A 24,289-nucleotide genomic window follows, 5' to 3' on the forward strand; every position below is an offset into this window, starting at 1 on the left:
ACTGTTCTCAGTCTCACTGTTCACACTCTCATTTTGTGTAAAAGTACTCAGTGTACTGAAACAAGCTGAAAAGAATAATACTTTTCTGTTGTGTTAGATTACAGCAATCAGGTGACATACCTCATTATCAATTTGTGCTCTAGAAGCTTTAGTGTTTATTATATTTTTCCATGAAGGGAACAATTGGGTTAAAAGCTCTCTGGAAATGATTAAATACCATTTTCTTTATTTTCCTTTTTCGTTTAATTTTCTTTTCTTTGGGGAGTATTGCATGCACTTCCTTCTTTTTTTTCTATGTTGCAATGCCTAGGTGCTATTCCATAGTGATTCCCACCCTGATGTGTTCAGAAAACCCCAGATTTAGACTTCATTCTGCAATGAAAATTCTAGCCAACTTGTAACATATTTTACTGTCAATCCTTCCTGTACATGGGTAAAAAAGCAGCAACATTTATGAATTACAAAATGAAAAAAAATAAGGAGGGAAATATTTCTGAAGCTCTCCTTTTGTTTTAGTCCTAGGTTTCTTTGTGAATTGTGTTTTCATTTTGAACATCTGGAACTGGCAACGTGCCGACTAAATGGTTTGGTATGAATTGGTTTGGGTTTTTTTCAGAGGTGATAGTTTCTGCTTTTGCTATAGAAACTAGCAAAGTTTCTGTTTGAGTGTTTAATAGTCTAGTAGTTGAAAAGAAAAGAGCACCCATGGGATGATCTGTACTTGCAAGCAAGCCACTTACAGCTCTCAGTTACTAACACATTTATTTTAGTGTGTTCCAAGATGCTGACAATATTTGGACTATTTAGTCCTGGATGGAACATACTACCATGTCTTTACCATGTGTAGCTGCATTTTACTCACCACCTGTGGTTTCTGAGAGATTTCACTGTTCTTTTGACAATACTGAAACATAAATTTGCACGTTTTCATAGTGCGATGATTCCCATACTGCAAATGCAAACTTCATAAGGCATCGATTTATTGGCCAACACAAGTGTAGTTGCACATGTTAAATTATGTGTACAAACATATTGAAACATCAAAGTAGAGAAAACAGTTTATTTAACCTTACAATAAATTTTAATAATACTAGAATAGCTTAGATTGTCTTGTCCTAACCTGGTTTTTTTTTTCATTTTATAGAAGAAAGAAACATAGCTGTCAATGATATGGACAAAAGGACACTATTTGATATGTTTTATTTTCTACAGTCTGATTAAAAATAGCATGCAAGTAATTGAATAAAAATATTTGTATATATGATTTATTTTGAAATAACAATTATACCAGCAATGAATAAAAACTCTTACTATGACAGTAAAATGAAAGTATGACAAAAAGAAGAGTAAACAATTATTTAACCTGAATATTTTTTTTCCCTTGTTATCTTTCATGTATTCCATTAATATAACAATGGCATAGGCTCTAAACACATATTTTCACAAATTTTAAATTGTTCATATATTGTTAAATAATTTTTTCCTTTGCAGTGGGTAACAGTATATAAAAGGCAGGATGATTAGGAAAGTTGGACAGGAATCTTGTATGGACATACACCAGCTGACACTACTCACTGTAACTCACAATGAATCTCACCTAACTTCCCTGTGAGTCTGGAACCCACTGGCATGCATGAATACAGATTTTTATGAAGTTGAATCCCTTTCATCAACTCATCTAGCCAGATAAAGACATATTTTGCATCAGATTTGGTAATTCTTGTGCTTTCTAAATAGAACCATTTGTAAAAATATGCACACGTTCCCTTAAGTTTGCCAAGTCCTTGCTAAATATTAACAAACAGAATGGATAATATGCAGATTGACACTTGCTTTAAGGCATATCCTAATTTTAAAGCACTACCATGGTGTGTTATTCCTGCAGTTACTGCCCCTGGAAGGGAACTGGATGATCACAGGTATCTCACTCCAGTGAAATCTCAGCGGCCACGCGAAGGCAGTTGTACATCTCCTGTGGCAGGTCAGCTCGAGTGAGGTTGTTTCCATCCAGGCGCAGATGTGTGATCCTGGAATAGCTCGTCGGTCCAACTACCTTACAGAAGCTGCTCAGTGGGAACTCTGAAGCAAAGAGAACAGAAATAAGAGGAGAACATGAATAATTAGGACAAATAGGACAAAACAATTATTTTTCTGCCTTTTTTTTTTTTTTAATTTAAGTTGAAAATTATGACCTTAATTCATTTTACTGTTTTAAATATTTTGCATTTACACTGATGAAAATCCCTGTAAATTTATTGGAACTTGAGGGGCTTGTGTTGGGAGAGGCTCTTTCTGTTGTGAGAGGTTCAGAATTTCAAGACTGAGTTTTTCAAATTCCATTTTCTTTTAGACTTCAGATTTTATATAGAAGTCTAATCTGGCACTTAGATAAAAGGAAAAATCAGTCTTTAAAAAAAAAAAAAACTAGATGCAGAGGGATGAATCAGTCAATGGAAGGGTAAAACTATTTTATAAGATATTGAAGGAAGTAAAAAGTTTCTGGAGAAATTGAAACCATGATACAGCTTTACCCTAAAGTGAAGGCAGTCCAGTGGGTGTCTGTGTATTTTGTGTGTATTTTGTTTTACCTGTTTCATAATTGAATTTGGGTCTAGGGTTGGAGAAGAGTTTTACATTTAAACTGTGCACTTGAACCTTTCTACATCAGAATTGGGAGTATGAATGCAAAACTTTCTTATCAAATATGTATATTTATTGCAATTTCGATATTATGCTATATATGGTCTCTATTCAGTTGAGGTATTATTTGGTTCTCATAACACCAGATAGATCTTGAACGGAAATTTCTCTTGTGTCCTGTGGTCAGTATGAACTGTAATTCTTTGCTCAGTAGGAAGAGCACACACCCACCCATAGTATAGACCTCTTTCATGCAGAGAAGATCTATCCTCAGGAGAGAATGTATGTGAATATATCTGATGTCCTCTGCATACCACATTGACTGATTTTGCAAAGAGGGTCTTCATTCCCTGTTTCCTTTGAGTCAGACAGAGGATTAATCTACTGAAAATCTCCGTAACTACTAAAGAAACAGTCTGAGAGACTTGTTCTTCAGAACACTGACATCACACAGATAATTCACACTGAATTCACAAAGAAAATACTTTAAAAGCTTAAAGAGACTTCTTAAATGAACCCATGCATCTCATAATTTCTGAGACATCAAGTTAGTATTATCAAAATCAAATGCCATTTGATTTACCTTTCATAAGTCACCTTATGTATCTTTTCTACATGGCTATAACTCATCTAAGTATGATCAAATTATAGTACTAAAGGAAGTGGAGGAAGTGCCTTTCGTACCTTCTCATTGATTTTTGAATTAACATCCTTCTAATTGGATTCTTCTAGGACTTGAATTACAATAATTTTCTATCAGTAATGAAACATGACTTTTGTAAACTAAGTATAAATGTACAGGCAGCTCTTAAGAGCATAAGAGCATAGGTAATTTTTTGGACAGAGATATGATGTTAAGAGAGGGTAAAGAATCATGTACATTCCACAAAGTAAGTTGTTTTGAGTAGGGGTTAAGGAAATATAATTTAAAGTCAGATCTTGATCTCCAGTTTGATTAAAGCAAATCAAAGCAATTTCTTAGATTTTGTGTAGTGTGCAGCCTTCTTTTGGAAGGGTGTAAGAATAATAGCATCCTTTGGGCAGTCCATGTTGTACCACAGTAAAATTTTAATGCTTCAGACCAAATCTAATACTCTTCTGGTTCAGAATGTACTAGCAGAAACAAAGTAATGATTCTTGTTCATTAAGATCATATGATCTGAGAGATGTTTATAGGATTATGTCTGTGTGGAATTTTGCTGAATGAAAACATAAATTCCTGACATTTAACTAATTTTCTTGGGCTATAGACTATATCATTAACTATTTAGTTCCAGTTTTCTTCAGATAACTTGGGTTTAATTAGTAAAGTTTAAAATAAACCTGAATTCCAATATAGATTTTTCCATCTTCTTGTCATTCAGGAATGTCACGGTAAGTATATTTTTGCTGACGACAAACACTTAAAAAATTTATAAATTTAAATTTTAGGGCTTTTTCCCCATATTGTTACTTTTGAGTATAAACGCTTACATTTGGTTGCAAAAGAAGATATGTTTATACAAGCTGGATAGATGGTTAACTATTCAAAGGACATAAACTTCATACACATAAACCATCTGAATGTGGGTATCAATTTTTTTATATAATTCCCATATATATAACTCTTTGTATAATTTTCAGTCATTAAAAGCATATTAAATAAATGTTTTATTTTAGGTGCAGTATCTAGTAGTAGAAATAAGACTAGTGGTTCTTGTGAGTGCACTTGATGAGCTGTTACCTGTATGATCTGTATGGGGAATTGCAATACTTTAGACTGGAGTACTATGGCATCAAATATCTCAGTAGTTTACTTCCTCTTTTGTTACACTTATTAATGTTTCATCTGAAAAAATGTCTTCCAGAATTGATGAAATTCAGGTTCAGAGACAGTGTACCTGGACTTTTTTCCCCACATTTTCCCAACACAGAATTCCTGCATAAGCAGACACTGAGAGAATAAGAAGTATTGGATGAAAATTAGATTTCCATCTAACAGTACAGTGGGCAATCCTAACAGGATCGGAAGTTACATAGTCATAATTGGTGTGTTGTTCATTAATCACGTGACACATTTTTAGATAGGCCATGTTAAAAAAAATCTTTTGGGAATTGTTGGAGTGAGCCAGATAAAGGACTATAAAGCACCTAGACGATTTGATAAATACTCTCTTAACTGTCCTCTGGAACATTTTCATATTTCCCCTTTCATACTCCATTTATATGGAGTAGCCCCATTACTTCCTGGGGTTTCATGTGGAAGCAACAATTTCCTTTGTAATCCCTTACAAGTACAGATGAAATATGGAGAAGGCCGTCTTTGGACCCTTTTCTTGTTTCACTAAACCTCTTTGATTATTGATGTTTTTTCCATCCTGCAGAGTTTCTTTTTGCCTTGAAGAGTCTGTAACATAAGTCTCTGTGTCTGTGTGTGTGTTTGTGTACATGCATATGTATGTGTGCAGATAATAATAATGTCACCTAAAAGACATTTTAATTTAGGAACTACAGTTTAGGTTTGAGCTATGGAGAAAGCGAAAGCTTTTCTAAATCTTCCATGGTCCTATTCTAGCTTGGAGATCCAATGAGCACCAAGTACAGTAAATAAAACTGTGGATTTGACACCTACAATCAGTATAATGGATATGCTTCAATTTATTGGTTAGAAATCAGAGGAGTTATCCTGAATTTGATTTCACAGAGGGAAACAGCACATAATAAGGCAAAGCCAATTCTGCTACATATTTTTATGTGCTTATTCACCAGTTCTTGTTCAAAAAACTCAGTCACTCAAGAGTATTTCTCAGATTATTTTTTATAATTGACAATGCACAATGATTGTAGCAAGTCCATGGTGAAACTCATGGACAGTAACTTAGAGAAATATTCTTTCCAGTAATATCAACAAAGTTGGAACCAGATTATTCTTTCTTAGTCAAATATAAATTTTAACTGCAAGCTTTCAGGTACGTGAGAAAAAGGGAGACATGGTAAGTTAAGAAGTATGGAGAAATATCTTTATGTTAGTTCTCAGTATAATGAAAACTTCAAACTAAGCAAACACAAACTGAAAGATTATACCTTTTTTTGTATTTGAGGACAAGTTATCATTAGTCCTTAGACAGAAGTGTCTCACTGCATATGTTTACCATAGGCCATTGCATGGAACAGAAGCTGGCCTAGTTTACTTTCATAAATCACTGGTAAATCATAACAATTTATTAAACAAAGGAACTGGTCATTGGATTGAGGCTTAAATAATTGCAGATCAATCAACAAAATTTCCCAAAAGACTAAGCACTCACAGCTGTAGGTCAGGTATCATGAATGATGAAATCCAAGGGCTTTGTTTGACCTATATAAAGGATTATTTCTAATAAATTTTTTGTCCCACATTGTCAATCAGCATCTTAGCGAACTATATATTATGCCTATAAAATTAGAGAGTTGAAAAAATTGATTCTTGAAGTTTGCTAGATTTTATCATAAAGAAAAAAAAACCCAGTAAATCATAATTCTGGTGCATCAATCCATAGGGTACCAAGGATAGTGTAGCAGTAGCTCGTGAACATCCACTCCCCACACCATCCCCCTGAAAATGCAGCTTGCCCTGGAAAACTAAAATTGTTGTCATAGTCCTTGACTGATGTCCTTGGAAAAGTGAATAGCAGCCAAGCTTGGTACCTGGTTAACTTGCAGAAGGCTCACATCATTCTAAGCAGGGAAAAGTGCTTATATCTTATAAGAAAATAAAAAACATAATTTTTAGCTATTTTAGGAGTGGCACAGTGTCTGGTAGAGTTCCACAAGTTGCTGTATGTAGTGCCTTAGGTGGGAACTATTAACTCATTGTTTTCACTAATGAAAACAAGAAACTGAGATGCACTAGGGAAAAAAAAAAAAAACACTGAGAAAAATGAAGCATAGTAAATACAAAACATTTCAAAATATCTTGCCCTCAGTCTGGCAAGATCCCCACTAAAAATATTTGGTTTTAAAGGCTACGTTAAATAGCTATATATGGAGTAGCTAACACTAATACTCATAATCCTTGATGGATTCAAGCAGACAAACAGAAAGAAAGATTTTGTGGTTTACTTTATATCAAAAAGCAAGATGATATAAATCTTCCTGAAGAACCACATCTCCATCAGGGACTACCACTGACAGAGGTGGAGCTGGAGAACTTCTGTCATGGTGGTGACGCCTCTCCCGCTCTGTAACACCTCCTTGTTAATCCAGGAATGGGACAGCCTTGTGAAAGCCCTGTCTCTGCAGAAACCTTCATGGTCTCATGCAAGGTGTGGCATTTCTTGACTTCAGAAGGAACATTTTTCAGCTTGTGAATGGAGACAAACTTGCAAACTGATCATATGATGTGTGAAACAGTAATGAAAAGAAAAAACAGGGGCAGCTCTTTGGATTTCAAGAGAGGTTTGGAGGGATGTTGCATGAGGCAAGGGAAGAAAGAAACAAATGCAGTTACTTTGATGTATGTTTTTCACTGCATTTTGTGCCTGATACCTGATGAATTTGGTGTTTTCTCCCTTTCTTCTCCCTCCAGCATTTTGATTCCCACCTCCTGAAAGGTTAACATAGTCATATCCTTACCTGACGCCTCTCTTTTTTTATCGACTCAAGAATTTTGAACATCTTTTTGTGCTGACTAAACTTTTCATTTTTTTCCTGAATTGTATAAGACAGCTCCATTGGCTTCTATGTAGTTACTCCAATTTACACAAGATGAGAGTTTGAGGAAAAAATCCACATCAGTATGAAAGCATAAATTTCTCATTTTGTGTGTATTCAGTAAATATTTGTCTTTTAACATGAATGTGGACAACTATTAGGTAAATGTCAGTGTGCTAACAGTTTAACCAGTCAGACTGGTTCATGTGTTATTTCAGATTGCATTGAACATCAGTATCTAGTCTGTGATAAACATTAATGAATGTGTGTAAATTTAACTTACTGTTAATTTTGTTGACTTGGAGGTAGAAGTTTTCCAGGTTCTCACTGACAATTGGAATGCTCTTCAGCTGATTGAAGGAGAGATCCAACTCAACTAGTGATGTGATGTTGAAGACATTACCTGGTATTCCAGAATCTGTTAATTTATTGTGGGATAAACGTAAATATTGTAGGGCTTTAAAAGCTTGGAAGTACTCATCAGGAACATTGGAAATCTGATTATTATCAAAATACAGCATGAGCAAGGAGTGAGGCAGTCCTGTCGGTAGCTTTGTAAGTTGATTGAAGCTTAAGTCGAGATACAAAAGTGAATTCAGACCTTTAAAAGCCCCAGAAATAGAATCTGCTTTCAGCTGGTTGTTCTGGAGGTGAATGACAGTCAGATTCATTAGACCCTCAAATGCACCAGGATTGACTTTTGTGATCTTGTTGTGACTTAATTGCAGGTCATCTAGAGTTTTGGGAAGTGGTCCAACAGCTTCAGTCAAATTGTTGTAGTTAATGTGAAGTTTCTTCAGGTTCTTTAGTTTAGAGAAGACTTTTGACTTAATTTTTGAATTTTCCAAATGGTTGTGATCTAGGATCAGCCACTGTAGGTCTGTTACATTGTCAAATGTGTTCTCTTCAATTCCCTCAATCATGTTGTTTCGAAGATAAAGGTATTTTATCCCACTTGGTACAATTGGAATGGTTTTCAGCCTAAGATTGTCACAATACATGGCAGTAGGGTAGCTTAAAGGACAATTACATTCTGGGGCACAGACTGCTGCAGATGGCCCAAAAGGATCATAACCATAATCATCTCCAGGACCATAATCACTCCAGCAAAAACTGCCACCAATCAACAGCAGAAAGACAGCTAGGGAGTTTAAACCCATCTTTCTAACGTGTCTTGTCCCTGTATGGTGAAAAGGAATAAACAGGATATAAGATTAATTTTTTAAGTCTCTCAGTAATATTTGAAATTTTACCATATAAAGATTATATTTAAAATCTAATTATGGTTCTATTTAAAGTTTTTAGTTAAGAAAAAAAAACTGAGTTGTTAGTATTACATTGTTAATACTATATTACTGTCCCTGTGTTGTATAATCTTCCCTTGCAATGCAAATCTTCTGGCCATTTTGCTCTTGTAAGTAAAACTTTTTTTATATTTTTATGCATTCATTGATTAAGTCAAAAGACAGATGATGAAGTACAGGATTTTTAAACTTGCCACAGAAGTTTTCAGTTTTGCTGAAAGCCACGTTCAGAGACAGTGCCACCTTTTAAATTCTACCAAACATTCCTAATGTGCTGAATTGTCTCATTTCTAAACATGTGGCTATTTAACTTAAGTTTAAAAGAGACAGGGAAATTAAAACTGAGGGTAATGCTCTCATGCATTGTGTGTTGTTCAGATGTGTGTAGCTTGAAAGCTCTTTTTCTCATGGATTATGTTCTGTAAAGCATGGTCCACTAAGTTTCATAGACACCTAAAGAACAAATAAATAGGACTGTAAAGCATATTATCTTTAACATGCCAACCAACCAGTATTGCATATGTGTACAGTGGATCTGAAATGACTGAATCTGACAGTGGACTTCAAATGACTGAATTTCAGGTAGTGAAAATGTTCTTGCAAATTCTCTATACAGCAAAGGTGTTGGTTACATTTTATGCCCATTGTAAATTAATTGAACAATGAAACACTGGCTTTACATAGTTTGTTTTTCAGTTCACATACAGCAAAAGGACATTCGGTGTCCTTGGAGGTGTTTGTGATTCAGTATACATGAGGTGACTTAACACTTTAAGGTCATATCTTTCTCTTCAGGCACTCCACAGATGCCAATTAATCTGTGAAGACTAGTGTCTTGTTTATACTTCTCACTGGCTAGATAGATGTTCCCCTGGAAAAGTAGGTCTAGAATCAATAAGGTCAAGGAGCTTACTTTGATTTTCAGTAGCAAAAGACAAGGCTACAAGTACTCAGCTACTGATCAGAGAATGAGAGGATTAAGAAAATCCTTAAAACCTTTTTTTTCTCAAGGAATTTCAGAAAGTATGTGAACCCTGTAAACAGAGCACAAGACATTGATCTCAGATCTGGGCAGTCTTCCAGCAGAGTAAGTTAGTCTTGCTATTGGAATTGTTACACAGAGAAAGTGCAGGGCCATAGCTACAAAATTTTCCATAATACTAAATGTCTTGCTTCTATTGACTTCTTAAAAACCACATCATATTCTAGTGAGATAACAATCTTATTTAAAGCATATCGAGGCAGGGCCTATTGATCTCTTGCAGTACAGTACAAAGAATTTTTAAGAAACGTTTTAATGTTACCTCCACTGAATAACCCATAAAGTCCTACTGCTAGATGTTAAGCTGCTGTCCTCTGAAAAAAGAATCTGATTGCGTATAATCTCCATGGTGTTGGTCCCATCACATTTACCTAATTACAAACCTTAGGATAATCATCAAAATATTAGTTGTCAGTGTAATTTTCTTTGCCTGTCTTTCATTACTGCATGAGAACATACAACATGAACATGAGCTCAACCTTTAGACCCCTGCTGGTATAAATAAGTACAGCTCATCTGAAATCAAAGACTGAAGTAAGACAATTCATCTCAAAATCCAGTCCTGTTTAGGTACTAAACACTAAAGAAAGGAAATCAAATACTTCTGTATTCAAAGTATAAAAAGAGGGTAATGAACTCCTTGGGCTACATTCTTTGGCCTTATAGTGATATTCTTTACACAACTCCTTAATTTTATAGTTTTAAAATAACAAAGACATTTTAAATTCAAATTCTATTTTTCTTCTAGTTTCAAATCATATCTGTAATGCTAAGTTTCATTATTGTTATAATATTCTTACAGTCCTTTAAATAGAGTATAAAGTTTTACTGCTCTGCAGAAACCTAGAAGTAACTAAAAATGTTAGATAGCAAGTGTTTTGAGTTAATTTATCAAAATGTTTTAGAATTTATGTGACAATTCTGTAGTTAAAGGGCATATGGGCATGTGTGTGACATAAAATTGCAAAGTAAATAGGAAATTTATTTAACTTGTTTTATTAATATATTTCTCATTCAGGTATCTGAATGTCTCACTGTCAGAAGTGTAAAAGGTTAATTGATCATGCATGTTTGTTGCACTGAACTACATAAATCCAAAATATAAACTCAGAATACATTCTTTGATGTTTATCTTACAACATAAACATGTTTTAATTAATTGCCTGTGCCTGTTCTAAGGAGTTGTGTTGCAAAATAACTGTGAAAATATTTGTGAAGTTGCTCAGGCAACTTGCCAAAACATACTATATGGTAAATCCATGATTTTGGGAAAATGCTTGCTACATTAATGTAGAAATCCTATTCAAACTGTGTTTGATCTTGTCTATATTTCCTTAATCATTAGGTTATTGTAAAACAAAATAAATATAAAATTAAGAGTCAATCAACTTTAATTCTGTATTTTAACTTCTTATACAGTTTGCAAAAGACTGTATTTTTTTAAAGTTTCACTGGTGTATTTAAAATATGCTTTAAAACTGATTAGAAATTAAAAATATACCTAGTGTTTCCCTCTCATTGTTTATGCGATTAATTATTTAAATATCAGGATACGTTGTCTTTTTCTAGAATGAAGCAAAATGGTTTAGCAAATGGGGTTTATGAAGCTCTCACTATTATGAATGGAAAAGTAAACAGTGAGTACTCCTACAAACTTCTTTGTACTGTATGTCAAATCTTATTCCGATGTAGAACAAAACAGACTGTAAAAAACTGCAACACTGCTGTACAAAATATGTGAGTCTGTTTTAAGGAAACTGAGAAAGTGAATCGACAGTGAAACTGTTGATTTGTGCTCAATTTACAAATTGGCAAACTTATCCTGTCATGTTTTCATGTTCCCATTGCAGCTACATTTAAACAGCTGAACATTACGGTTAAAGCATGCAGCAGCACTTACCTTACTGCCTTCAAGCTGCTTTCCTTAATTCCCAGAGCAGATGCAATAAGAGGCTGTATCGACCAATATATGCTCTAAACAGTGTCAGGAGGTAAAAGTCTGCCAGATCCTCTGTGTTACAAGAGGGGAAAAAAAAAAAAGCCCTAGTCACGCTGTTCTCTGAAGCTGCTATGTCATCATGGTGATCTTGTGGTGTGGCATGTACAAAAATGCAGCTCTCTAATGAACTGCAGGTGGATACCATATTTTGTGCAAGGACAACCCATCAGTTTCTCCTGTGGGATCAGAGAATGATATTTCACAAACCTGAGAAAGTTAAAAAGACATGGGTTTATACAAGATTTTTTTTTTTTTATTTCAGAGGGAAAACGTGTTATTTTGTAAAATAAATTGCGAACAGGCTTTTGTTTTCCAACTTATTTTATACTGCTAGACATGAGCTAACACATAGCACTCAGACCTCAATGCTGCTGTTCTTCTTCAGCCAAGTGACTCATTCATTTTCTGCCTTTTTCTTTAACTGTCTTATGACCACAGTAAAATATCCCTAATGAAAACTTTAGCCTAAGGATCAGATTCAAAATTATCTTTGAATCATACCCTTCTCCACATTACATACTGAGTTCAAAGATTACATACTTGAGTTCAAAGATTCTTCTACAAATCGGTGTAATTGATTTGGTCTGGAGATTTTCTTTGGTGGTTGAATGTGTGTTTGTTTAATAAAGACACATCCCAGGAATGGGTTTTGAGCAGTTACTATAAAGTCACTCTATACATTTGTTCATTTTGCACTTACAGTTTTCTCCTGCTTTTCAGTATCTGGAACTACTCAGCTTTATGTTGTCTGTTTCTTATTCCATGGATGTAGTTCAAGAATGCATCTTAAGGCTTGGATGAGATGTTACTTTCACCAGGCAATGTAGAAAAATAATATATTAATAAAATAACAGTTTAAAGTGGATCTTAATGCTTCCATAAGAACTTTCCCTTATCTCTAAATGGAGGATGTCTTCCTTTTTATGAGAAACATAATTTTTTGTGTAGATTTGGGTAGGGACAAATGTCAAATGTGCATATAGAAAGCATTCACAAGCCATTTTAAAGTGTCTTGTGTGTTTAATTGCACTTGACTGTAATTGCTGGGGTAGAAATTCAGGAATTTTGTCCATTTTCAGCTTATTATCTTTATGAAAAGTTGTAGTACAGAATGTGTCTGGGCTGGAGAACTCTATCAGTTTGCTAAAGAGGAGCCTGTATATGAGCTTCTCCCAAAATTTGCTGCTGATGCTTCTCAGTCTCCAGAGCAGTGAAGGCTACTGGGAGCAGGGAAAAGCCAGTGTCCTTCACCAATAACAGGAAAGACAGCAAACACTTAAAGACCTCTGTGCTTCTGCAATGCCCCAATTAGCAAACAATTTGCTCAACACAGTGCAATGTTATGCTTTTGAAGTTCCCTGGTGTTAGAGAACCATTTACACTCTGGGAAACACGCTGGTGACAGACTGTTACTGCATTACTGCTTGATTGGTGCCAAAAAGTGAATGTGAAGCAGTGGGATTACAATAGTGAATTAATCTAAGTGAAAAACTGCATGGTATCAGGACTAGAAATGTAGAAGTGGACAAAGCTGCTGTTGTTCTGCATGGAGACAAATGGAGACCAGATGGGGTTTCTCATGCACAGAATAATATTTATCTGAAAACTACTTCATTAACTTTAGTTGACCAAGGAAACCTCAACTGTGACTTGACAGCAGATGTAGCAACAAGCAACACTTAGCAAGAGATCAGTTGGAATAAAAAAATATTTTTCATACAGAAAGAGATAACCTTTAAGGTAATATCAAGATTTGCTCTATGGAAGAATACATAACAAGGTGGGCAATGGAGCATAGTATTTGTAAAGGGAATTTAAAAATCACAGGAAAGGCATTAATTGTGCTTTCTCTGACTATAGATTTGTTTAGAAGGACAAGCCAAATATTATGATAAATTAATGTATATTTTGATCCCTCAGTAATAGCTGTAGTTTTGCATTTGCAGTACAAATAGAATTGAACATTGTCTGCAAGTACAGGATAATCCAGGCTTAATATGCTTTTTGCACAGTTGTATTTATGAACCAGTTTTTCTGTATATCAAGTATATACATCCTTTTTCACACTCTGATAACAGAAATACAAAACATGCATATCTTTTTAGCTTACAAATCTTATTAAGCAAACATGATATTTTGAAATTAACATGGTAAAAGCTTGGGTCACATAAAGTTCAGCTGAGACTTGTTCATTCATATAGTTCCTGTCTTGCTGACTGTTTTAAATTAACTATGGAAATTGCACAGTCAAGATGAAGAATCACATACCTTCTGAGGTTAAGATAAAAACCAATAGATTTTCCTCCCTTTTTAATAAGATTTTTATTGTCTCTCTAATCTGTATTTAATACTGCCCTTTAACATAATTTTTATGCTTTTCCTAATCTTACTGTTCTAACTCATGGAGCTATCACCTCATAAACCTGTTTGGGAGAGCAGGTAGGTACTACAACCCAGCAAATGAAGATATTGCTTCTTCTGCAACAGAGGGTTGGACTGTGGTTGGGTTATTTCTTTGTTTCTGGTCCTATTTTGTATTCTGTGCAGTAGTTCTTTTGATAGCTCTCAGAAGTCATTAAACAGCACGTGAATGAAGTCTTGCTAATTTCCAAGGAATACACAAAATAATATGTATATTCACCTATGTTATCTAAGTTGTAAACTGGTTATGAATATGCTTCATCCTGATGATGTCAGGAAATATTAATATTTCACCTTTACAACTACTGTGCTGCAGTTTTTCTTCAAAATTTGTTTTCTTTTGTACCTTAATTATTCATCTTTCTTTGATGGGAAATATGATCAAAAGCTATTATAATCTAATTTTCTTTGTCTTGTAATTATGAATAGAAATATTTCTTTTATGTAATACAAAGCTCCTTTGTGATTTGTTTTTTGTGTTTTTTTTTTTTTAATTCATATTTTCATGGCTGAAGATGGCCAAGTCTAATGGGTTGTAATGAAAGAATCTGAAAGCAGGGCTCACTGCAAGTCAGTTTGCACTGGCTGAGATCTAGCTGTCAAATATTGTCAAGTTATTGTCAATGTCACCATTTTGTTTCTACACTCATCAGTGATATCCTCCCTTCTTTTCCTCTCATGCAAAACTGCCTTCTTTATAGCTTCTTTTCACTTCTGCATAAATGGAAGTGCCTCCCAATCTATTTGGATTTAATACCCTTTTCCCCAAAAGACTTAGGTTACCAAATAGATACTATCTAAACCAACTGATGTTTTATTTTCGTCTTAAACCTGTGCACACATCTGGAACACAGAACCAAGAGAATTGGGTACCCAGTAGCAGGAGTACGGTATTATTGCCATGGGCAGATAAAGCTCCAGAAAAATTCCTTGTGGAACTTTTCACACTGCCACATGAAATGAACAATGAGGGTTTTCCTCTGATCACTCATAATTTAAACTAAATATTACTCTCAAGATTAAATTAAGGTTAGCTCATTTTATTTGGCTGCCTGCAGCAGGGGCTAAGAAACCTCCATTAAGGTTCCATGGACATGCAGCAAGTCACTTAAAGAGGCAACATAATGTTTCTATATGATGTTTTCTATGCCTCTAAACAGTGAATATACAGCCTGTTAGCCTACATATAGTGAATAAACAAAAATATTATATTGGCACATATCTCCAGGAGCAATTAGTAAAGTATTTCTGTAAAACTCTGGAGCATTTTGAAAATATTACTGAAGGCTGACTCATATGTAATGCATTCTACTAAAAACAATTTAATTCCAGGTTCTGAAGGTTGTAAGTGTTTATTTTTTTTGTCTGAAAACTTCCATTCGTCCTAATTGAAATTTTATTTTTTCAGCCTCTACACTGGACTTACATGTTGAATGGAAAGTGTTAGAGTGCATACTGTAAGCATTACAAAATTTGTGGTGATCCAAATCCTTCTTTTCCTTTCTCCTAAAAAGGAAATATCAGCTATGGAAACTTACAAAAATGGTAACAGTGTTACAACCTATTAGCAGACCACAACAGATATTTTAGTTAGCATGAATCCTTGTTTTTGTCCTTCCGAAAGACTGTTTTGCTTCAAACTCGACAGTGCCTATATTCTAGTACTGTTATTCTCCTCTCTGTTGCTTTTCGGACTGTTTTTGATTTGATTCAAATAGTCAACAGCAAAATTTCTTTGAGTTGATCCAAAGTCTGATCAAAGTTTGTTTTTTTTTTTTTTGATGAGGACTAAACATGAGGGCAAGAGTCTGTTTTTAAACCAGACTCCTTAATATATCCTGTAGGTTTTATCATAGCATTTGAAATCTGCTGATCCATGTATAATAGAAAATTAGGTGGCCTTGGAGCATGAGACAATTCAAATGATTCCTAATGTAAAGAATCTAAGAGTATCTCAAGGAGCTGTTGAATTTGTGGGTACATTGTGGTTACAAGTAAAAACTATAGCAACATCTCTGTATTTCTGTATTGTAAACAGTACAGATAATTAATAGAAAAGGAAAACTTGGACTTGGCCAACTTTATTAGTTCTCCACCTATTATTTGTATATGCTAATGTTGTATTAACATAGACTTCATTTGAAAATCATTGGATGCTAAACACCTTCCCAGAATCAAAGCATTATCAATGTCAGTTTGCATTCAGATCACTACAGTTTAAGGTCAGAAGAGATGTTAAAACATCTGGATTCCGCTGTACAACAAGAATATAGCATTTGGCCTCCTGCTAGTTTATGTGACCTTGGAGTTAAACAGATCCACTAAGTCATAATTCATCTTTGCCATGACAGTGGGACAGTTTGGGAGCCACTTAATATGCAGCTTTTAAAAATACTGCCCATTGTCATTTCTAAAATGAAGCACCTTGGACAAATCCACGGCAATCATTGGCTACCTATTAGTATTTATTTTGAAATTAGCTGTCATTTAGTTCATTACCCCCTGAATGCTGTGTGAGATTTTTACATTATTTTCCCTAGGACTGGTGGCAGATTAATAACCTTGAAGTAGAGACAGCATTTACCTATTTAAAATCCATGAACAGTAACACCACATCAGTGTTCTGGTATTCCCAGGTCCATGAAAATGGACTGTAAATGAACTAAACTATTCTTAAATGTCTTCCTGAGATGTTTAAGTACAAACTATTATGACAATCAAATGTAAAAGTATTTCTCACTATCAAATATTTTTGGTTTTTTTTTCCTTTAGAAAGAACATGATATAATAAAAATACATCAGTCTGAACAAACAGATCTACTCCTTTCCAAATGCAGCAAACAATGATTATTTTTATTCATACTCCATTGCTAACCATTGGCTTGTGTCTCTTTAGTTGTAGTAAAGATAGATATATCTACTATGTATATGCATAGTAGTAGTAAATGATGTAACATTACTAGAATTTCTTTTCCTCGTGAAATCTCCATCTTCTTCCAACTGTCTTATGCCATATTCTTGTACAGGGATACTATTATTTAATTTGAACCTTTTTTTTTTTTCATGTCTCATAATGTTTTTCCCTTCTACTTACATTTTACTTTTCAAATGAAATAAAGTTATGGTTAAAACTGGCCTTTTTTGGGTGTTATATCAAGAAACAAGAGGTATATGAAGAGGTATTTTTACTTCTCTTACAATTTTTTCCTTCCAGACTAACTTGTTTATCCTTTTCCTGTTTGGAGACATTGAACTCCTCTGAAAGACTGGCTGGAAATATGCTTTTGGCCATTTTAAATGGTCAGTTTTGGCAACCACAGATTCCAATCCAGTGATTTAATTGTCTTTATTTTTATCAGGAAATCCAGAGTGGATTAACCTCATGCTGTATGAAACATCTTTTGTCTTAGGAATTGTGCAGTGTTTGGAAATTCTAATGCTTTACTACATGGCCATATAGCACTGCTAAAAGCATCTCAAAAATCAAATTTCCCATTCATAAAGCTACTTTTTTTAAAGTTATCCACCTTATATGTCACTAAGATTTCCTCCACTTCTCTACAAGATGCAGACTATCTATTATTATAAACAGTGCCAGGTATGTGATGTATCTCACCTTTTGGTCCTGAGAGATAGCAAACACAGACCTCTACATGTGTGATAGGAGTCCAGGCAGTCTTCAAGAGCAGTGGGGATGTAATGAACAGTTGTAGAGCCTGGGGAGTGATTCAATTGTCCAACACAGACACTGTAACAGTATTCACTTACCTGAAGGTAGACATCCAGTATTATCTGAGCAGCTCTCAGGTGTCCAACTCACCTGTATAGATTATGGAAGACGACTTTAACACCTGTGCCCTTTTCAAATGGTAGCTGATGGCAAAGCAAAGAACTTCACAGTGCTTAATAGCAAGACATCTGCATTTAGGCAGTTGCCTGTGGTCAAGGGTTGCAGTCAGGTAGTGCAAGGACCTCTAACTGCTCTCTGACGTGCCCTGGGCTGAGCAGCACAGCTGGGGGGCCTGGCTGCTGTGACTCAGGATTCTGAGCAGACTTGTCCTGTCCTGAAGTAGCAGAAGGACACCAGGCACATATAAGCAATCCAGAATGATATTAGACACTTATCTTTTGGAACATAAGTTGTGCCCTTGGAGCTCCAGTCCAGGAAATAATCAGTCTCCTAAGTAATAGCCTCACTTTATGTAAACTGTCTGAGCAGTATTCTCCAATAATTTTCTCCACAGTCCTCTCTTAGCTCTCGTATTCAGCAGAATACCTGCAATGAAATGTTGCAGAAATAGAGCCAGGCAAAATGGGATGTACAAGTCTGGAAGCAGTCATGGTCTATTAACCCACAGGTATTTTCCATTTTCTTACCACCTCTAAAAATCACAATAGTAAAAAAAGCCAAAATAAGCAATTCTCTGAAAGGTCAAATAAAAACATTGAAGACGGTTCTCTGATTCCATTAGACCATCACCTGAGGCCTCACTGATCAATTTTCTTTTTTTCAGTCAAGCAAAGCTTTTCATATATAACTGTATCAGTTGTATACATAGGAAAGAAGAGAAACTATTTAAGACATTTTGTGTCACAGAGTTTTGTAAACTTATTTTGAATGGACACAAATATGCATAATGTCTAAGTTGATCTCCATCCAACTCAAGAATGGCCCAGCTGCACTAACTTTTCCTCATCCTGCAATGTTTTAAGGTGAACACAGCATTTCCCAAATAAACTTGTTCACCTCCCACAGATTTCAGACCTCTGTCTATTAAGTGTAACTCTTTTTTCTTAATCTCATAATTTTTTGGGCTTCAGCAATCACCTAGTTATTGTATTTGGATAATTCTGTATCTGCATATTTTTGTAAATGTGTGTCTGTTTGGTAAATGGCAAACTGAATTGAATCAAAAACTGGAATCAACGTCTGGCCCTTTAGCTTCTGAGTAGATCTTTTAATGCTTCCATAATATTTATATATATATATATATATATATATATATATTATATAAAATACATAAATACATTATGCTAAGAAACAGAAGAGCATTTTGAAAGACACTGCATCTTTTTTGGAATAGTGATAGAAAGCTAACTCAGAGGGAATGCCTTCCCTTCTCTCTTCTCAACTGGGTTGCAATAGCTTCTGGGTTGTGTGTATGGAAAGTAAAGTACAGCAATCAAATACTGTAACTCTTCCCAAGTTTCAGTCAGATCAGAATGCCATGTTATCAGTTGTTCAAAGATATAAAAAACCCAGAGATAAACATTACCATGAAGGATTGCAAAAAGCAGCATTATAACTGACTGAGAAGAAAAACTAAGGAGAGCATTCAGGTAACAGGCAGATTAACAGCAATTTCAATGTTTGGGTAGATAAATGCAAAATATTAATGTCACAAAAAATTATTGTATAAAAGGAAATTGCTGACTTCTCTCTTCTTTAGGCTTTACCTACACTAGTAAATCACATAATGCCCCTGACAATGGCAAGTCATTCTTTGCAGTACTAGTATATAAGAATGGGATTTTGCATGATTCTAGCCTAACTAAATTCCTAGCCAGGGTTTGGGACTTATCACTCTCAACACAAAACTTAAATGAAGCCACTGTGTTTCATGAGGTAAGAAAGCTTTACAACAAAGATGAGACCAAGACACGTTCCAGGCTTCAAAAATGGCATGATTTCACTTAATAACATAAATGTAGCTTTAGACTCTAGAATATAACCTAAGACATCAATAAGAAAGTAGACATTCAGGTCCTAAGGCTTGCTGACATGCCCTGATCCACAATTTGAATTTTATCAGATTATAATTTCATTATTTCCACCATTTTCTCAACATTTATGTGTGTTTTCATGCGTATGTTTGTATTTATATATACTTTTGCTTTACCCTGAGGTTTTGAAGCAATGGACTATTTTTAATTTTCAAAGGAGAAACAAATATGTTTGAGAAACAAGACCTGATTCCAAGATTTAGGAGAGGAATAATATTTAAGTGGAAAAGCTAGTTTCACATAGAACTGCTGACACAAACTTAGCCACAGCAGTACTGGTGAACAACACTATAATTTAGATTTTCTTACTTCATATATAGCTTCTAGATAGACACAGATAACATGATGACTACTCAGTTATGATATGGCAAACTCATTGTTCCTGTTTAATTTCATGAAAATAGAATGAGACCTGGGATCACATATTTGTAATAACTTCACTCATAAAGGGAAGGGTTTTACCCTGTGTTTTAGCAGTTAAATTTTTACCATTTTTATGGACTTTTTAACACAGCCATAATTAAATAACCCTGAGACCCATCAGATACATGTTGTCTCAGAATGGTTACTTTTCCAGGGAGTCTACATGAGGGCCATTCTTTCAAGCAAGTAGGGAATAGATGTGCAGGTGATGGCCCACATCAAAATGTTGAATCAAAATGTTTGATTCAAAGCTTGGTGAAGGGAAGGAGGCGTTTGCTTTACCAATTAGCAGAAAACCCTTCTTCTGAAAGCCACTGCTAATGACTTGTCACATACATCAAAACATTTTTAGAGAAATGCCTTCCAAGGCTTTGGAGAACAGGGCTTGTGTTCCTAATTAACTCAGGTGATATTGCAGATTTTACTTTAGATTCATCCACATTCTCCAGCCACACTGTCTCCACCCACTGTCCAGCAGCTGTATTCCATCTGAATCCCAGTACACTGTTCCTAATTTTGTACCTGGCATTATATTATTGAGTTGCAGTCTGAGCTTGACCTTAAGCCTGCCCTCTCAGTGGACATCTGTTACAGTCACCCAAACAGCTCTGCTGTGCTTCACGGGGTGCTGTGGCACTGTGACCTCGATCCTGAGGCTGCTGCCCTGCCTTGCGTGACTGCTGGCTCCCAGCTTGCCTTCTCCTGCACAGCTGCTCTCTCCTGCTGAAACCCAGATGTAAGCTCAGGGAATAGACAAGGAATTGAGCTTAAATGTAGCTCGTGAACAATGAGAGGTAGAAATCTAGGCGGACAGAGGCTGTGGAAGTGATGGTTATGGCAGCAAGAGCCCACTGGTGTACTGAGGGCCCTGATATTGCATTTGGAATCACAGAATGGTTTGGTTTAGAAGGGACCTTTAGAGATCATGTAGTCCAATTTCCTTGCAATAAGTAGCACCTTTCATGAGGCCAGCTTGCCAAAAACCCAATCCTACCCGGCCTTGAACACTGCCAATGATAAGACAGTCACAGTTTCTCTGAGCAACCTGTTTCAGTGTCTCACCAGCCTTAATTTAAAGAAAATCATCCTCATGTCCAACCTATTTCTACCATCTTTCAGCTTAAAATCATTGCACCTTATCCTGACACTCCAGGCCGTGGTAAAAAGTCTCAGTCTTTCTTACAAGTCTTCTTTATATAGTGAAACATTGAAATAATGTCGCTCCTTAGTCTTTCTTTCCCCCAGAACAATTCCAATTCTCTCAGAGTTTCTTTGCAGGAGAGGTGCCCCAACCCTCTGACCCTTCTTGTTGCTCTCCTCTAGCCTCGCTCTATCAGCTCTTTCCTGTGCTGAGGACCCCAGCACTGTATGCATAACTGCAGGTGGGTTCAGGAATGTGGAGAAGAGGAGCAGAATCAGCTCCCTGGATTCCCCGATGGCCACGCTGCTTTAGATGCAGCCCAGGATATATTTTGCTTTCTAGGCTGCAAGTGCACACTACTGGTCCATATCCAATTATTCATCACCCAGTCTGTACCAATGCTGGGATTGCTTTGATCCACATGAGATTCACGTTATGTTCATGTACTACATGCTCCCATAGCAGCCCAGAAGATGTCCATGAGGTAACCAAGGGGCTAGAAAGTTCTTTTATCTCAACTCCCTCACTTGAAAGGTGAGGGAGGGTGGAGCTCGGCTGAGGCATCCTCAGCCTCCTCCTCTGTCGGACAGAGCTTTGGTAAATGGGACATGTCTTCTTCAATTCCTATAAATGCTATTTCTTTCTCAACTCTGACGAATAATCTGAAATCCTTGTGCTGTTGCATTTTTTTTCATACTGTGAGACCATTCCCACTGTCTAAGATGTAGGAAACATGACAATCCTGTGTGCCAGAATTCTAACAAGGCAGTTCAAAGGGACTATTACCACTTCATTGTAATCTAGTCCTTTGAGAGCAGTCAAGAGCTAATATATTTAAGTTTTTCCATAACAATCCAATTATCTGTATCTGTTAAAGAGAAATTCACACAGTCTTCTCTATCTCTCTCTAATCTACACATACAGATTGGCATGTCTTTAAAGAATTTGGTGCTGAAAATGAGCAGTAAAGGATAGAAATCTAAAATATAGCCAAAAGGCTAATCTTTTTGCTTCATTTTCTTGATGGCATAATGGAATATTAAGTCACTTGAGGTTTAAGATCTCTCAATCACTCTGTTAGCCAACACTTCAAAGTCAGTCCTTTGTTTCAAGAATTCATTGCAATGCATCTATGTTTTCCTTCCATGTTAGAATGATGTGTATTGACAAAACTCTGAAGGTTTATTCTCAGAAGGGAATATGAAATGCTTTTGAAGCATTTCAATTGTCTAGAGTTTCTAGCATAGGCAAGCAGTAGTTAGAATTATTCTGTCTTTCATGCTGAGATTATTTTATGCATCTTGAAATTTCTTTTTCTTCTACACTCTGGACTTTGGTTTATTCTTTACAAGCTTTTGATTCCTGCAAAGATTCAATACCTTGAAATGAAAAGATTAAAGGATTCAGCATCAGAATGCAACATGATTAGCTCTAATTGGTTCTGAGTTTTTTCTATTGAAAGAGCTTTCTAACAAGTATTTAGTAGTGACACATGGTCCCTATTTTCCATGACTTTAGGGATTTGAACACTTTCAAAAATTACTCTTTAGAACAGGACTAGCCTAATTAATCTCAATTAAAGTCTTCATCTGGAAACAATAATGTAACTTGTATAAACTTGTAGTTTCAAAAATAGCAACAAAATTCTTAAGGCTTTTTTATTCAAATATAATATATGATTTAATACGCTGTTTGAAAATTAATAAAAGGTGTAAGTATGATTTATCACAAAATATATACTGCAATGCTGGTTAGACAATAATATAAAGAGTTGGAAAAATTTTGCTTGATTTCATGTTAAATATGACTATAGAAAGTTTTATAAATTGTAAAAATTTGTATAGAATCACACCTTAGTGTAAAGAAATTCTTCCTCATATTGAGATGAAACTTTTGGTGTTTTAATTTATGTTCCTCTCCCTGTTGCTGGGCAGCACTGAAAATAGACTGGCACTATCCTCTTGACACCTACCTTTGAGATATTTACAGGTGTTGGTGAGGTCCCCTCTCAGTCTTGTCTCCAGACTAAACAGGCCCAGCATCCCCAGTTTCTCTTTATAAGAGGGATGCTCCAGTCCCTAAATCATCTTTGTAGCCCACCACTGGACCCTCTCCAGTAGGTCCTTTTCTTTCTTGTCCTGAGAAGCCCAGAACTGGACACAGCACCAGGGCTGGCCTCACCAGGGCTGATTAGAGGTGCAGGATCACCTGCCTTGACCTGCTGACCACTCTTCCCAATGCACACCAGGATATCACTGACCCTCCTGGTTGCAAGGCTGCTGCTGGCTCATGGCCATCCTTGCAGAGCTGTTCTCTAGCAGGTCAGCCCTCAGTCTGTGCTGGTGCCTTGAGCTATTCCTGCCCCTGTCCAGGACCCTGAATTTGCCCTTGTTGAACCTCATTGGTTTCTCTCTGCCCAATTCTCCAGTCTATCAAGGTCCCATTGAACGGCAGCACAGCCTTCAGCAGATCAGCCATCAAACCCCCTCCCCAGTTTTGTATCATCAGTGAAATTTCTGATTTTCTATCTTTTCATGCAGGGAATATCCAGAATAAAGCAGTAAATATTCTACTGTCCATTCTGCCCAAAACTAGGAACAACTCTATTTATCAATTAATATTTGTGCATCTAAACAAAATATCATGCAATTCATGACTAGAAATCATCATTTTCAAGTATTCACCTTCTCTCCTTCTGGGAGTGAGCCAAAGGAAGTACCTGGGACATTTCCGGCATAAAAATTTCCTGAATAGAAGTGTTTTAGGTAATTCAGGATTTTTTTGTTTAAAAACAGCTTTTTTTATATAAAGAGTGGACAGCACCTTTTTTTTATTCTTTTTTTTTTTTTTTTTTTTTTTTTTAG

General features: G+C 35.7%; 1 protein-coding gene across 1 annotated transcript; it reads right to left on the minus strand.

Annotated features, from left to right (window-relative positions):
• Positions 1-1,046: 1,046 nt before the first annotated feature.
• LUM (lumican) lies at positions 1,047-11,735 on the minus strand. The gene is made up of 3 exons (XM_032746227.3): positions 11,558-11,735; positions 7,595-8,491; positions 1,047-2,079 (listed from the first exon to the last, which is right to left on the minus strand). The coding sequence occupies exons 2-3, from the start codon at positions 8,469-8,471 to the stop codon at positions 1,925-1,927; spliced, it is 1,032 nt and encodes a 343-aa protein (XP_032602118.2). The 5' UTR covers positions 8,472-8,491; positions 11,558-11,735; the 3' UTR covers positions 1,047-1,924.
• Positions 11,736-24,289: the final 12,554 nt, after the last annotated feature.

This window comes from Taeniopygia guttata, chromosome 1A, assembly GCF_048771995.1.
Source record: "Taeniopygia guttata chromosome 1A, bTaeGut7.mat, whole genome shotgun sequence".
Lineage (NCBI taxonomy): Eukaryota > Metazoa > Chordata > Aves > Passeriformes > Estrildidae > Taeniopygia > Taeniopygia guttata.

Bases quoted from the DNA above. Each gene is read 5' to 3' on its own strand.
- LUM (XM_032746227.3), bottom strand. From the start codon at position 8,471: ATGGGTTTAAACTCCCTAGCTGTCTTTCTGCTGTTGATTGGTGGCAGT. The intron at 2,080-7,594 runs GTAAGTTAAATT...TCTTTGCTTCAG, and splicing joins CCAAGTCAACAAAATTAACA to AGTTCCCACTGAGCAGCTTC.